The 14,757-nt window shown below is 45.3% G+C and overlaps 1 protein-coding gene across 8 annotated transcripts in view; it reads right to left on the bottom strand.

Moving 5' to 3' along the window:
• Positions 1–14,757, bottom strand: part of NALCN (sodium leak channel, non-selective) — a 640,650-nt gene that overhangs the window by 187,191 nt on the left and 438,702 nt on the right. For all 8 annotated transcript variants that reach the window (XM_068267982.1, XM_068267985.1, XM_068267987.1 and 5 more), the window contains one exon: positions 10,287–10,423. In XM_068267982.1, the coding sequence (XP_068124083.1) occupies positions 10,287–10,423 (137 nt within the window). The remainder of the gene's footprint in view (positions 1–10,286; positions 10,424–14,757) is intronic.

Here is a 14,757-nt window from a genome sequence, read left to right as displayed (position 1 = left end):
AATTGCTGGTAGCAGCAATCATTCCCTATCAGAAGAGTGCACAAGAGTGCACGCGCACTTGCACATGCGGCGGAGACGTGCACGTGTGATGGGGCACGCACGTGCACACACTGGGAAGCGCCAATGGCAGCATTTCGTTCAAAAATGGGAAGCGGTTAAGATGTCACCTCCCGGTGTTGTACTGTGTAAATTCTCACCTGTCTCGCTGGCACAATTCTTAGGGCCATATCCTATTGCTGAGTTCTTAACTTAAGCAATGGGGGCATCGTCTAATCTTATTAAACTTTAGACCCTCCCAGGCGGAAAAGAACTCTCTTAACACGGTATTCAATTACCCTTTTCATGTCTCATACGCAGACATGAGTGTTAGCTTAGACCTGCTTAAAAGCCGCAGCATCTGGGGGGCTCCCAGAGCTCCACGCCGGGCCGCCGCACATGTTAGAAGCCCCCCATTTTATTGGCTCAGATAGCGGACCAATGGGGAGCCCTGGCTTTAGATTCAAAGATGCTTTGTCTCCTATGCGCACAGTAATTACAGTGACAGATACACTGTAATTATGCAATGGAACTTGCGGTGAGAGACGACGGGTGATTAGCGGCGGTATGTATATTTACAAGGGTGCCCGGCAGAGCTATGTGGGGGCTTCTAACATGTGCGGCAACCCGTCGGGGAGCTCTGGGGGGTCTCCTTATTAACCACCCTAGCGTTCTGGACGAGCTGAGCTCGTCCAAGAAAAAGTTGCTGCTAGTGTTTAGGACGAGCTCAGCTCGTCCAGCGCTGTCCCCACTCACCGCTGTGCAGCACGTGATTTCAGCCGCCTCCTCTGTGCTGCTGCGGCTGCTGCGGGGCTCCCTCTCCCTCCTGCTGGGCTCTGATCGCTGTCCAAGGCTCCCCAGGCTCCCCCGATCCTCCGGTCCCCGCTCCCCTCTTCTCTCCGCAAGCCTACGGAGATCCGGCAGCAGTCAGGGAAGATGGCGTAGCCCAGCCACTTCCTCTGACGTCGGCTCCTGCGCCCCCTAGTGTCCGTCGCGGTGACTGCATCATTGGATTACATAGGGAAACAAACTCTATGTAATCCAATCATGCTACTGTATTTCAAAAAGTTGTTTGCACAAACACAAACACCTGTCAGCTCTCAATAAAAGCCCTGAACAGTTACTGGCTCTCCCTCTTTCAGAGTCCTCAGCGTCCAGTGTTAGTCTGTTTTCAGCTATCATCTGTGATTTCTGTGCGATTTCTGTGCGATTACTGCTTTTTTCCAGCCTTAGCTTCGTTCATATTACTGTCAGATTGCGTATTGCTTTCCGTCTTTTTCAAGACGCTGTGATCCCTGTGCGTTTGCTTTTGCTGTTTTTTTTTTTTTTTTTTTGTCGCTGCTCGTAACCCCGTACCCTGCTTGGGGTCATGGCCTCGTCCTCCCGGAGGCGTGTGCGTGACGAGGAGTTGTTGGATGTCCTCGAGGCAAGCGACAGCGAAGACGAGCTCCTAGAGGAATCGACAGACAGCGAGGTTCCCGGTAACCTGTCTTCGGAGACGGAGACCAGTGATGAGGAAGCCGAGGAGCCAGTGACGGTCGCACGCACCTGGTGTGAGCTGGGGAGCCCCACTCAAGCTCCGCCACCCAGGTTCCCCTTCACAGGGGCACCCGGGCAGAAGATCGCGTGCGACGAGAGTCCGCTGTCCTTTCTGGAGCTCTTCCTGACTGATGACGTCATCCGCAAGATCGTTGAGGAGACGAATCGCTATGCAGCGCAACATCAGCAGGGATCTTCTCTACCCAGGTTCTCGCGGAGCAGGAAGTGGGAACCTGTGACCACCAACGACATCTGGGTGTTCCTGGGGCTCGTCATCCTCCAGGGAGTTGTTGGTAAGCCGCTGCAGAAGTGGTACTGGACCACTAATAAGATCCTCAGTACGCCCTTCTTTGGATCTGTTATGTCCGAGCCACGGTATACCCTCATCATGAAGTATTTGCACTTCGGAAACAACGAGGAGTTTGATGAGGCCACCCATCCCGCACCCAAGCTGAAAAAAATTTGGGACATATACCAGATGATTGTTGCGAACTTCAAGGCTGTGTATGTTCCAGATCGCGACATCACGGTTGACGAAAGCCTCATGGCATATAAGGGGAGACTGAGCTGGGTGCAATTTATTGCCTCAAAAAGGGCACGCTTTGGGGTGAAGTCGTATATGCTCTGTGAGGCCAACTCCGGGTACATCTGGAACTCTGTAATTTACACGGGCAAAGGCACCAAATTTGCCCCTCAGTTCAGCCAGTTTGGGTGTGCCACCTCCTCTGTCCTAACCCTAATTGAGCCATTGCTGGATCAGGGGTACTGCCTGACGACAGACAATTTCTACAGCTCCCCTGAACTTTTTGATTACCTGGTCCAGCATAAAACCGATGTCTATGGTACCTTGAGGGCTAACCGTCGGAATCTGCCGCCGGCCTTTTCTGCCAGGAAGCTGAAAAAGGGGGAGGTCGTTGCCTGGCAGAAAGGCAAAATGATGGCTCTAAGGTGGAAGGACAAACGTGATGTCTGTGTCCTCAGCACTATTCATAATGCCGAGACTGTCCGCACCACCAACAGGAGTAAACAGGAGGTGGATAAACCCAAAGCCATACTGGATTACAATAACACTATGGGGGGTGTGGACAGGGCTGATGGAGCCATGACTTTCTATCCGGCTGTCCGCAAGCAGCAGCGGAAATATTATAAAAAAAATTTCCGCCACTTACTTGAGCAGTGTTTGTGGAATGGCTATGTGCTCTACAAGAAAAGCTGTGTAAGGCCTGTACCCCACCATGACTTTGTCTGGCAGCTGACGGAAGCAATCTGCACGAAGTACCCCCCACCAGAGTCAACATCTAGACCGGGGCGCAGGGCATCATATGTCGTGAATCCGGCACGGCTTTCAGGGAGACACTTTGTGGAGTACTTGCCACCGACCCCACAGAAAGCAAACCCTACAAGAAGGTGCGTTGTTTGCTGCAATAAGAAGGACAAGGATGGCAAAAAGATGCGGAAGGAGACCCGCACTTACTGCCCAGATTGTGACGTGCCACTTTGCGCATTACCATGCTTCAAGATCTACCACACTAAAGAAGTGTTCTAAGGTACACTTGAACCCTGTATAATTTTGTTTCTGCCTTCATTTATTTATTTCTGCATTGATTTATTTATTTCTGCATTTTCTTTATATTTCTGCATTGAGGAAAAATGCAAGGTATTTCAGTTAGTTATTAATACATTTTATTTTATTTTTGACAAGAATTAGTGTTTGACACTTTTATTATACTCAGAATGTATACTAAACTCTTGCTTGGCTCATTTTGGTAAGTTACAGGAAAAAAGGTGCTGAAAATTAAATGTACCGCTTTTTGCACAGAAATCCTTGGGAATCAGAACGCCGAGGTGGTTAAAAGAGACCCCCAGATGCTGCGGCTGAAGATGGCAGCAATTTTCGGCGTTTGAGTGCGCATGTGTGGGGAGTGAGGCTGTGGTGCTGAAGGACAGCACCACAGCGTAAACCTTGCTCCCCACCGCCCTGTAAAAGGAAGCATCGCTCAGGCTTTCACCTGAATGATGTTCCCTAACGATCAGCCATCGCGCAAAGGAGATGGGCAATAGGATTTGCCAGTAATCCTCACATCTGCAAGCTACTTATCACCTAGAATAGGATATGGCCGTTTGTGTCATCCTCTGTCACCCCCATTACTGAGTGTCTGTACCAGTGTCTGTACCATGTGGCACTGGATGTGTGTGTGTGATGTCACACATGCATCATGTGTTTCAGCACTCGCAGTAACCGGGGTGACAGTGGAGGATGCCAGGAGTCCCACCAGCAAGACAGGTGAGAATTTACACAGCAGTGGCACCATAAAGGGGACATTTTACACTTGAGTGGGGCCAGACATGCAGTGGAGACGGCGTCACTAGGCAGATACCGTATAGATTTCATGCTGAAATCTATTGGGAATCAGTCTGCGGTATATGGGCAGGTAATAGTAATCTCTCAGAGTCGATCAGAGAGAGATCTGTTCCATGATCGATCTGCCCATACATTGCTAGATGCATGAGTACCTTTATTCAGTTTAGCTATGCAATACATATACACAGAAAGTCAGCACTACAAATTCATCCAACCAGATGATAAAAAATAATTCATGCAAAAACGGTTTATATGCAAAGCACAACATGTTGTGCATTGCAAATTATGATGTATTCCAAGAATATACATTAAAGGGACTCTGAGCAGTGCAAAAACTATGGAAAGATGCATATCATTTTAAAGCTCTCTTTTTCCTCTTTCCAATGATATATAAACCGCCACCCTACGCCTTTTAGTTTTTGATATTTTTGCGATTGAAATTGCCGCAGCCGCAGCAATTTCAATCGCGAAAATAGCGAAAACTAAAAGGAAAATGACAGTTGCTTTTACCTACTTTTGAGGATTTCATGAAAATGTGACATTGTACAGACCCTACACTCAGTTTAAAGAGACTCTGAAGTCTCATAAAAATCATCTTTTTATTTCAAAAATGTCTTTAACATGATAGCCCTAACTAAAACGCTGCATCCCCGCGGCTGTAACCTAACTGAATCCCCCCAAACTCCCCGGGGCGCAATCCGGGCAGCACTTCTGTGAGAGACAGAGCTTTCAGCTGCAGCTCTGCCTCTCCACGCGTCTATCAGCGCGGATTGCTGCCTCCGCCACTCTCAGTCTTCCTTCACTGAGAGGGGCGGGGGAGAGGCGGAGATACACGCTGATTGACGCGTAAGGAGGCACAGCTGCAGCTGAAAGCTCTGCCTTCTCCAGCAGCAAAATTCACGACCAAGAAAGTCATGGATTTTGCGGGGGAGAGGGAGGGGGAGTTAGGGGGATCTAATTAGATTTCAGCCACAGGGATGCAGCGTTTTAGTTAGGGCTATCATGTTAAAGACATTTTTGAAATAAAAAGATGATTTTTATAAGACTTCAGTGTCTCTTTAAGTGCAATCCTACAGCAACAATGGGATAAGAACCACTGGCTCAGTTGTGATGACGTGGCGCACGTATACTTTTTTTGCTTGTATATCAAGTCAAAATTTCATAAAATTTTTTGCTTGTATTTCAAAGCGCCCTCAGACCAAGTTACTATCAATCCAAGGTTTTACTGTATTTTTTAAATCTTTTTTCTTTACATTAATTTCAGGAAATGGCTTTTTAAACTGAGGAGAAAATGTCAATTGCATATAGGAATGAGAATTTAACAAAAATAACCTTTATAATTCATATCTATTAATCTTTCTTTGTCTTACAAAAGATATCAGCAGCAAAATATCTAAACATAGTTTAAAAGCAGCCTTAAAGCGGACCTATACCCAGGACTTCCTCTCTGCTCTAAAAGATAAGCAACAGCATAATAACCTTTACAGAAAATCATTTCTTTGTTACTGCTTACAGAACTCCTCAGAGATGGTGCAGAACGGTTACTTCCTGGTTTGCTGTAAGCACATACAGGGTTAAACCTCTTGTGTTTACATATAGGCTCTTGGCAACAAAGCTGCACAGATCAGACAGAGGTGTAAGCTCAAATTACAGTGACTTATTACTTCCAAATAAGGGAAATTAGACAGCCTGTTATCTCTAAAGGGAAACAGTGTTGGTTTTTCTGTGTTTTCCTTCTCTCCTATGCATATTTTTCGGTTCTCTTTAACCACTTAACCACCACGGGTGCGTATATCTACACTCCTTTTAACACCCTTTCCCCACCAGGAGCGTAGATATACGCACCTTACGCCGCTACTGCCTCTGTCCGCGCTCCCGCTCGCTCGTGTGCACACTCCCGCGCTCGTGTGCACACTCCCGCGCTTGTGCATGCCACCGGCCGCTCACCTGGAGATCAATGAACGGGAAAAACCGCTCCCGTTCGTTGATCTCAGCCCCCCAGCAATAATCGGCTGCTTCTATGAGAAGCAGCACGATCACTGTGAAACAAAAAAGATTCCCAGCCTCATTGAACGTCCTGTAAGCGTACATCCGACGTTTACAGGACGCATGCACAAAAAATTACTGTGGCCATCTTGTGGCCAAATAGTAAAACTACATCTAAAACATTTTTCATATACAAATACATACTTTTACACTATAAATTAACTCATTACCTCCCACACTCCCCAATTTATTTATTTTTTGTAATAAAAAGAAAAAAAATCACAGTAAAAAAAACATAAATAGTTACCTTAGGGACTGAACTCTTGAAATATTTATGTCAAGAGGGTACAACACTGTTACTTTATAAACTATGGGCTTGTAATTAGGGATGGACGCAAAACTGAAAAAAATGCACCTTTATTTCCAAATAAGACATTGGCGCCAAACATTGTGAAAGGGACATAATTTAAACGGTGTAATAACCGGGACAAATGGGCAAATACATTTCATGGATTTTAATTACAGTAGCATGCATTATTTAAAAAATATAATGGCCGAAAACTGAAAAATTATGATTTTTTCCCCACATTTTTTCCTATTTTCCCATTAAAACACATTTAGAATAAAATAATTCTTGGCATAATGTCCCACCTAAAGAAAGCCTAATTGGTGGCGAAAAAAACAAGATATAGTTCATTTCATTGCGATAAGTAATAATAAAGTTATAGACAAATGAATGGAAGGAGCGCTGAAAGGTGAACATTCCTCTGGTGCTCAAGGGGTAAAACCCCACAGTTGTGAAGTGGTTAAAGTGGATCTGAGATAAACGTTTACTCATTGCATAATTGTGTTCCTTTCATATAGTTTATAGGGCATTCCTCAAGCCACATACTTTTTTTTTTTTTTTTAATACTCTAATTCCCAATAAACAAACAAGTCTTGCCCACCGCTCCTTTTGTGCCTTGGCACTGTAGCAAGGGCTTATGGGAGCTCAGTCTGGGCAGGAGGAGGTTACTAGCCATTGGTTTGAGAGGCAGAGGGGAGGAGGGAGGAGGAGAGGGGACTGAATTTACACACAGGCAAGCTGATAGCATCTCCAGCGCTCAGCCTGTGACAATGTGACAAACAGAACATGGCTGCCCTCATTGTATCACAGGTATAAATAATCATAAACTTTTCAAGCTGTTTGCAGCTAGATATGCTGTATAAACTATCTAAAGTTTAGATAAGATATAAAGACAAGTTTCTACAGAGAGCGACATTTTAACCCTGAGTGAGGACAGGCCTAATCTCCTCACCTGCATTTACAGTGGTTACCTTAGCGGTGACCCGTGTTTGTGAGTATAATAGTCTCACCATTTGTTATACAATTTTCCCTCCACATACTACACTATATTGGGCTTTCTGTGTCTCTTTTTGTAACTTGTTATAGCTAGTTCTTTAACTCTGATCCGCTTTAAGTCAGAGGTCCAGCTGATGCCTGAAAATTATTCTTAGAGATAATTAGAGAAACAGAGGATAGAGCTTCAGTGTGGTGGAAGGTGTCAGTGAACCAGTGTGGCGTGATGGAGGTAGCCTTTCCAGTGATAGGGCGAGGAGGTTCATTGGAAAGCAGCATACACCTGTGTAGAGCTAGTACACATGATGCAGATGATTGGCTGGTAGAGATGTCGCGAACATAGACTTTTCCATTCGCGAACGGTGAACGCAAACTTCTGCAAATGTTCACGAACAGGCGAATCTGGTGAACCGCCATAGACTTCAATGGGCATGCGCATTTGAAAACCTACAAACACTGTTTCTGGCCACAAAAGTGATGAAAAAGTTCTTTCAAGGCATCTAACACCTGGACAGGGTCGTGCTGCAGAGGGATCCATGCCAAAAGTCCCACCAAAAATTAAGGAGTTGATGCAAAGTCAGGTTTTAATCCCTAAAGGGCAGAAATCACATTATGCACAGCTTTTGGTGTCAGTGGGCTGTGGAGTGTCCCACACAGAGAAATGCAATAGTACTATCAGAATAAAGTGAAATAATAATGCACTGGAGTGGTTCTGTGCCTGCAACTTAATGAGGCAAGAGCACAGCAGTAGTGTGCACACAGCTCTGGGTGTCAGTGGGCTGTGGAGTGTCACACACACAAAAAAACACAGGGTACTGATGTGCTTGTTTGGGATGCTTTCACAGCAAGTGAAGAACAAGAACACAGGCCTAGCTAATGCTTTACCTACATATCTGCAGCAAGTCTGACCCTGCCTTAACTAACAGTAAGCAGCCAGCAGAGAATTGATCCAATATGGCCACCGCAACTGCTTTTTGATAGGGGGTGGGGGGTCCAAGAGGTGGTGCAAGCTGATGGGCTGCCATGTGTCTGTGACTGTGAGGTAAGAGGTCAAAGATTAGCTCTATGATAATGTGTAGGGGGTGACTATAACACCCCGAATGTTTGCTGTTCGCCCCAAATGTGAACAGCTGATGTTTGCAGAATACTGTTCGCCGGCAAACAGTTTGGGCCATCTCTTTTGGCTGGTACTTGCTTAAAAAGCCTTAAATCCCCCAAAAGTGCATTAACCATCTAAGTTGGTGGTCACACCAGAGGGGGGGGGGAGTAGCTTGCCTACTAGGTATTTGTCTGCACGGTGCTGGGACATATTGAACATGCTTGGCACCAGGGATAAGTGGGAAAAGTTTTCTGACTGTGTATATGGGGCACAGTCTAAGCTAGCAGGGACTAACTTATCCGTGTTGCCACCTCTCACCACTGCACTGCTTGCTGCTCCCCATCTTTACAACCCTTCCGCCTTCAAAACTGAACTTCCAGATGTTAAGGCAGAAGAATTTGGAAGATTGAGAGCAGTGTGTGGTGCCATTCTGCAGAGAACTGTGCCCATGTACATGGCAGAACAGTTTTGCATTTTCCAAACTGTTCCTGCTCATGCCTACTTGGCACCTACATAGAGGATCATTAAGATGTCTACATTTACATGAATGTTTTTTTTTGGTGCTGGAAAGGTTTAGGCATATTTTAAAGAGATATGTACTCTGTATAGTTAATGCGTATGTATCACTGGATATTGAGCACAGCCTATAAGACATCTTGGATATTGTGGTGATCTGAGTTCTGGCACTTCGAGTGGCAGCTCTCAGTCTTCCTTGCTTGGCATTCTTGATATCTGAGATATTAAGGAAGGACTGGTTGTCCTATAAACTTTTCCATATATGCACATCTAATTATATTTATGTACATATACGTCTATTAACTTAATTAAGCCTCAAGTCTTAATGAAGTCAATATTTGTAGTCAACCCTTACAAGGGATGTTTAACCACTTCCGGATTCTCGGTACGTATATACACGCCCCTGAATCCAGAAGTGTATACCATGGAAACGGCCGCTCGTATGAGCGGCCGTTCCATGTCAGCTCACGGAGGGTGTCTCCGTGAACACCCTGCGAGCCGATCGGCGGCTCACAGGGTAAATGTAAACACACGGGGAAGATCTTCCCCGGTGTTTACATGTATACGGCGCTGCTGCGCAGCAGCGCCGTGGCGGAGATCGGCGATCCCAGGCCTCTGATTGGCCGGGGACCGCCGGCACCTGATAGGCTGAAGCCTATCCTATCCGGCGCCGGACGGAATTCCGTCCTGCGCCGCTCACAGGGGGAGGTAGAGGGAGGGAAGGGGAAGGCGGCCAGGAAGCGCTGCGGAGGGGGGCTTTGAAGAGAGCCCCCCCCGCAAGCGCAAGCAGCCGGCGGCGATCAGACCCCCCCAGCAGGACATCCCCCTAGTGGGGAAAAAAGGGGGGAAGTCTGATCGCCCTGGCTGCTAGCTGATCTGTGCTGTGGGCTGGAGAGCCCACGCAGCACCGATCAGCACAAAATGTCATGGTGTGGAAGTGGTTAATTGATGTCTTAAGAGTGCAGCTATTTTTCTTTTGTGTTTTTAATCAGCCATAAATATTGTAGTCTTTTGTGGTTATTCTTAGCAATTTAAATAAAATACTTACATGGTAAGTATGTAAGGTGTAGTTTTTGTATTTTTAATGTGCTATGATTTCATATACTGTATTTACATGCTCAAATCCCAGCATCACACATTTTCCAAAATCCACAACAGAAGAATGTTATATTTGTTACTAGTCAATAAAAATAAAAATCTACTACCACATATATGAAGTCTCAGAGATTTCCACTCACAATTCATAATAATTAAGTAAGGACAATACTATTTAATACAAAGTGAATTAAAATGCACATGTAATTTGAGAAGCATAATACAAAGGTCTGCTCAGTTACACGCCTTCCAAGTAGTAGATCATCTCAGTGTGTGAATGCTTCCAAAGACTGCTGACAACAGGTAACACTTACCTTATTTTTGGAACTGTGAAATCAGAAGGCAATTTGGAGATCTTTACCATCTGTGGCCTGTTGGGGAATTTTTCAAAGATACGCAGGCGAAGAGGTAGTTTTTCTTTGGTATCAGCATTTGCTTCACTTTGTTTCAGCTGAGTGTAGGCAAACAAAAAGTACATTTAGGAGAACTGATCACAAGATGGCAGCAAAGCTACACTATTTATGTGACAGACGAAAAATGATCACACTACTATGTACATTATGTTATGTTCCATATGTCCTCTATCCAAATCTAAAAGCCAGTTTCAAACATATAATTGTAGACGTAAATATATGTTGCAAATACGCATGCTATGTTGAGAAATTATTCTGTTTTACTGGAATGCATTAGTGAGAATAATCAGTGTACCATTTTGCCTTGCTTTTGTTCACTATTACATGATCTTGCTAGGAACAAGAAGCATCAATGTAAATGTATAACCCACATCAACCAATCAAAATTCACGTTACCCAAGCTAGACCAATACAAAATATTTGCTACATGCTCCACGTTTTTGTTTGCTGCTTCCACTTCTTTATTGAATAAACATATGCAGGAACATACTACACTATAGCAGGAAGATATACAGTATATTACACAGACTAAACAAGCCCTAACAAAGTATAACAACAAAACATTCATATAATGAATGTAAATGTCGTTACTTTTGTCTTTGCTTAATTGTATACCGTTTATTGTTGAAATACAGATGGTTACTCTGAGTTGTGCCTTCCTTTTTCTTTCATTCTTGTCAAAGATGCATATTCTCCTAATATAATTGTTAATGTGTTCAGTACTTGCCAAACTGTCACGCCTTGTGCTTGTCTCTGCTTCAGGCTGGGGTGAGGGTCTTTCAGCAATCTGACTGAGTTTGCAAAGCTCACTGGCTGGATGGTAAGGTTTACAGCTTAATAAATGATCAATTCATTCAGCAGTTGGGCAAACATTTTAATTCATTTTATGACCTCTCTTTCAGGTAACAGTAGAGTATTAAGGTACTTTTCTATAACCTTAGTCTAATGACTTTTCTGCATAATGCAAGGGGATTGTATTGCGTTATGAGAATAGTTTGTAGATTTGCGTTAAGCTGGTCAGACACAGACCAGACGGTATACAGTGGTATGACTATGGCATTGACATTACAGTATAAGCGCCAACGGGAACAGGTAAGGCATAACACATTGAGGATCTGTAAAAGCAAGAATAATAATATAAAAAAGCATTTATAAAAATATAGATGGACTGGTTGAAATCCTATATAATAAAACCCCTGTGTCCGTCCCTGTGTAGCGTTGTCCGTGCTGAACCGTTGTGCGCATGTGCGCACTGTGCAGCACGGACAACGCTACACAGCGATAGCGTGGAACCTGGGAGCAGAGCCGGCGGCATGTCAGCGGGCGGCTGGGCGTGCGGCGGGTCAGCGGGCGGCCGGGTCTGCGGCGGGTCAGCGGGCGGCCGGGTCTGCGGCGGGTCAGCGTGCGGAGTGTGCACGCGGTGGGTGCACGTATGCGCGGTGACACTGCGGCGGAGAGTGGGAGGGGAGTAGAGGAGAGGGGAGGTCAGAGGAGAGGGGAGGGCTTAGGTCACCTAGTGGCATATAGAGAAACACAGCTAGATACCAAATTGCACAACTCATACAGTAAGTGTCAAAGAAATGTAACCTTCCATGCGGTAACCCCACTTTGCTAGCTGCGTCAGCACACCGATCGCCGCCGCCCCGCACCGATTCGCCGCTATCCGCGCCGCCGCAGAGCCCCCCCCCCCTGCGCTGCCTGATCGCCTATCGCCGGAGGCGATCGGAGGGGCTGGGGGGATGTCGGCTATCATGTAGCGAGCCCTAGGCTCGCTACATGATTTAAAAAAAAAACAAAAAAAACGCCAGCGCTGCCCCCTGGCGGTTTTTAATAGACCGCCAGGGAGGATAATTCACTAAATTGCAGCTGGTAAATCCTATCCTACATCCATTCACAGGATTTAAAGCCAATGGGTACCGCTAATGAAAAAAAAAAGTCAGATACTCACCTAAGGAGAGGGAATGCTCGGTCCTAATGAGCCTTCCCTCTCCTCTCCCGGTGCCCTCGGTGCTGCGCTGGCTCCCCCGTTCGCGTCCGCCGCTGCAGGGACTTCGGAGGTCTTTCGGGAGCACTCGGGCTTCCGAAGACAAGCCGCTCCATACTACGTACGCGTGAGCGCGTCATAGAGGGCGCTCGCGCATGCGTAGTATGGAGCGGCGCGTCCTCGGGAGCCCGAGTGCTCCCGAAGGCTTCCGAAAGCTCCCTTCGGCATGCGGAAGTGGCAGTATTTGACCAAACTGGTCGAATACTGCCACGGGGGATCCTGCGCGGGACGGGGCACTGGGAGAGGAGAGGGAAGGCTCATTAGGACCGAGCCTTCCCTCTCCTTAGGTGAGTATCTGACTTTTTCTTTTTTAAACCGGTAAACATTCACTTTAAGAGAAGAGGGGAAAATATTTTTTTGCCAATGAAAAATAAAGTTAAAGCTGCTTTTTTAAAGGTGGAGGATTCATATTTTACATTACTCTTCATCCCTGCCTTGAATCTATGCAGTTGCTACACTGACTAAATCCCTATACTTGCCAATATACTCATCCTGAATCCTCACCCACACATGCTGAAGAATGCAAGGAAGGTTGCTCAACACTGAAAAGGCTGCTGCCCTATAAGCAGCCCTTTAAACAAACTGTTATATCTGGCTAGATTGGGTTTTTAATACACTTAGATTTACAATAAATTTAGAGGATTTTCTGGGTTTTGTGATGCTGCGTATGTCATAGATGTGATATTTCCTCCACATTTTAGAGCTGTTGCATGAAGCTACTCTTTGAAGACAAGTGTGGAAGATGTGATTAGGCAGAAATATATAACTGGAAGTGTATACAATTTGAAATCTTAATTAAATTCATATATTCATATGCCAGATTTTGCTGCCCACTGTTGCTGCCTTGGCATTCCACAGACCAATTGCTACCCAACAGAAGATGGACAGTTTTATACATTACATTTAGTAGTTTTGTGCAAATATAAGATGTCCAGGAAAAAAAAAAGAAGCAAAAACACTACATCTCTGCCACTGATATGAGCACAGAATAGAATACAGTAATACTTAAAAGAAAGCTGTATATCGCTATTGATAAGTCTAAAGAAAATGAACTGAAAGATATTTAGTTATGAATTTTGAAAGCACACAGAGCCAATTCTCATTCCAACTCCTTTTTTGAAAAAAAATGTATACTCTCTGGCTCAAATATATTTGGAGGGGTCAGTGACCTAGGTTTGCCGCTAGTCTGTTGTTTAAGCCCAAGGAGGGGGGGGGGGGGGAGGTCTTGCGTTACCCTGTCCAATACTGTAACGCCTGGCTGCTCATTTGACGAGGATAAAGGATTGGATAGTGTGTGATGTGTCCACGAGCATGTTAATTGCAGCGCAGGAGATTTGGGTGCAGCCGGGGCCACCATAGACCGTAATACGAATTACGGCTGTAGCGGCGCACAGTGAGTAACTTCAGCGCTATCAGAAGACAGAGATAAAGTTACTTTTAAAACACTGTAATTCAGCCGCCAACAATCGCTGGAAGCCAAATTACATCATTCCCCACCATCCACGCAGAGCTGGAGGAGGAATCGTAATTACCGCCGCCGGAACTTGTGCAGGAGCAGGGTAAGCCGTATATAGGCTGTATCCTGCACCCAAGTCTGCTTGCAGCAATTTATATCGTACACTGGGTCCAAGCAATGGAGTGTTCTGGAAAATGATATTATGAGGGGCTGTTTGTGAGCCCTCTCTTGGACACCTTGTGCGAAGATCTAATATGGTGGTTTGTACTTCCTTAGCCCAACTATGACCACTTAAGCAATGTAGGACCAAGTGCTCTCCCATCATAGGGTTTCCTTTTACTTTGGAGAAGTGGCACTAGTCTGAGACAATCAAGCACTCTTGCCTGGCATGGGGAGAGGCATGCATATTGGCAGATGGTATTTTGGTAAGAGATTAGGAGTGGGGTGATGTTATCTAAACAGGAGTTGAAAGCTGGGGGTGATGGGCAGAGAGTCCCATGGTTTGAATATCTCCAATTGGCTCACTTCCTACAACAAATTCTATTTTTTTCTTATCAATATAGGGCTCTTAAGCCATTTGAAAAGTCATCTTTTGCCCCCCCCCCCACCTGTCATGTGATTAGTCTATTTTGCAACTTACTTCTGGCTACCATCTATGACTTCCCTCCCTCATATGTTTCTAAATGGCAGCTAGAATTAAGCAGAGTTTTCGAAAGAACAATGGTCTAAGGTGTTTCTTTTTACTGACAATCCCTCTTGTCAGTTAGGGGTAAAGAGTACTCTTTCAAGATCTTATCCAGATGGTATAAGACCCCTCACCAATTTCATAAAATTTAACCTGATTGCTTACCACTATGCTGGACATGTCAGGA

Source organism: Hyperolius riggenbachi, chromosome 2 (assembly GCF_040937935.1).
Source record: "Hyperolius riggenbachi isolate aHypRig1 chromosome 2, aHypRig1.pri, whole genome shotgun sequence".
Lineage (NCBI taxonomy): Eukaryota > Metazoa > Chordata > Amphibia > Anura > Hyperoliidae > Hyperolius > Hyperolius riggenbachi.
The sequence above is the reverse complement of the archived record's forward strand: the minus strand, read 5'-3'. Positions and strand labels throughout refer to the sequence as shown.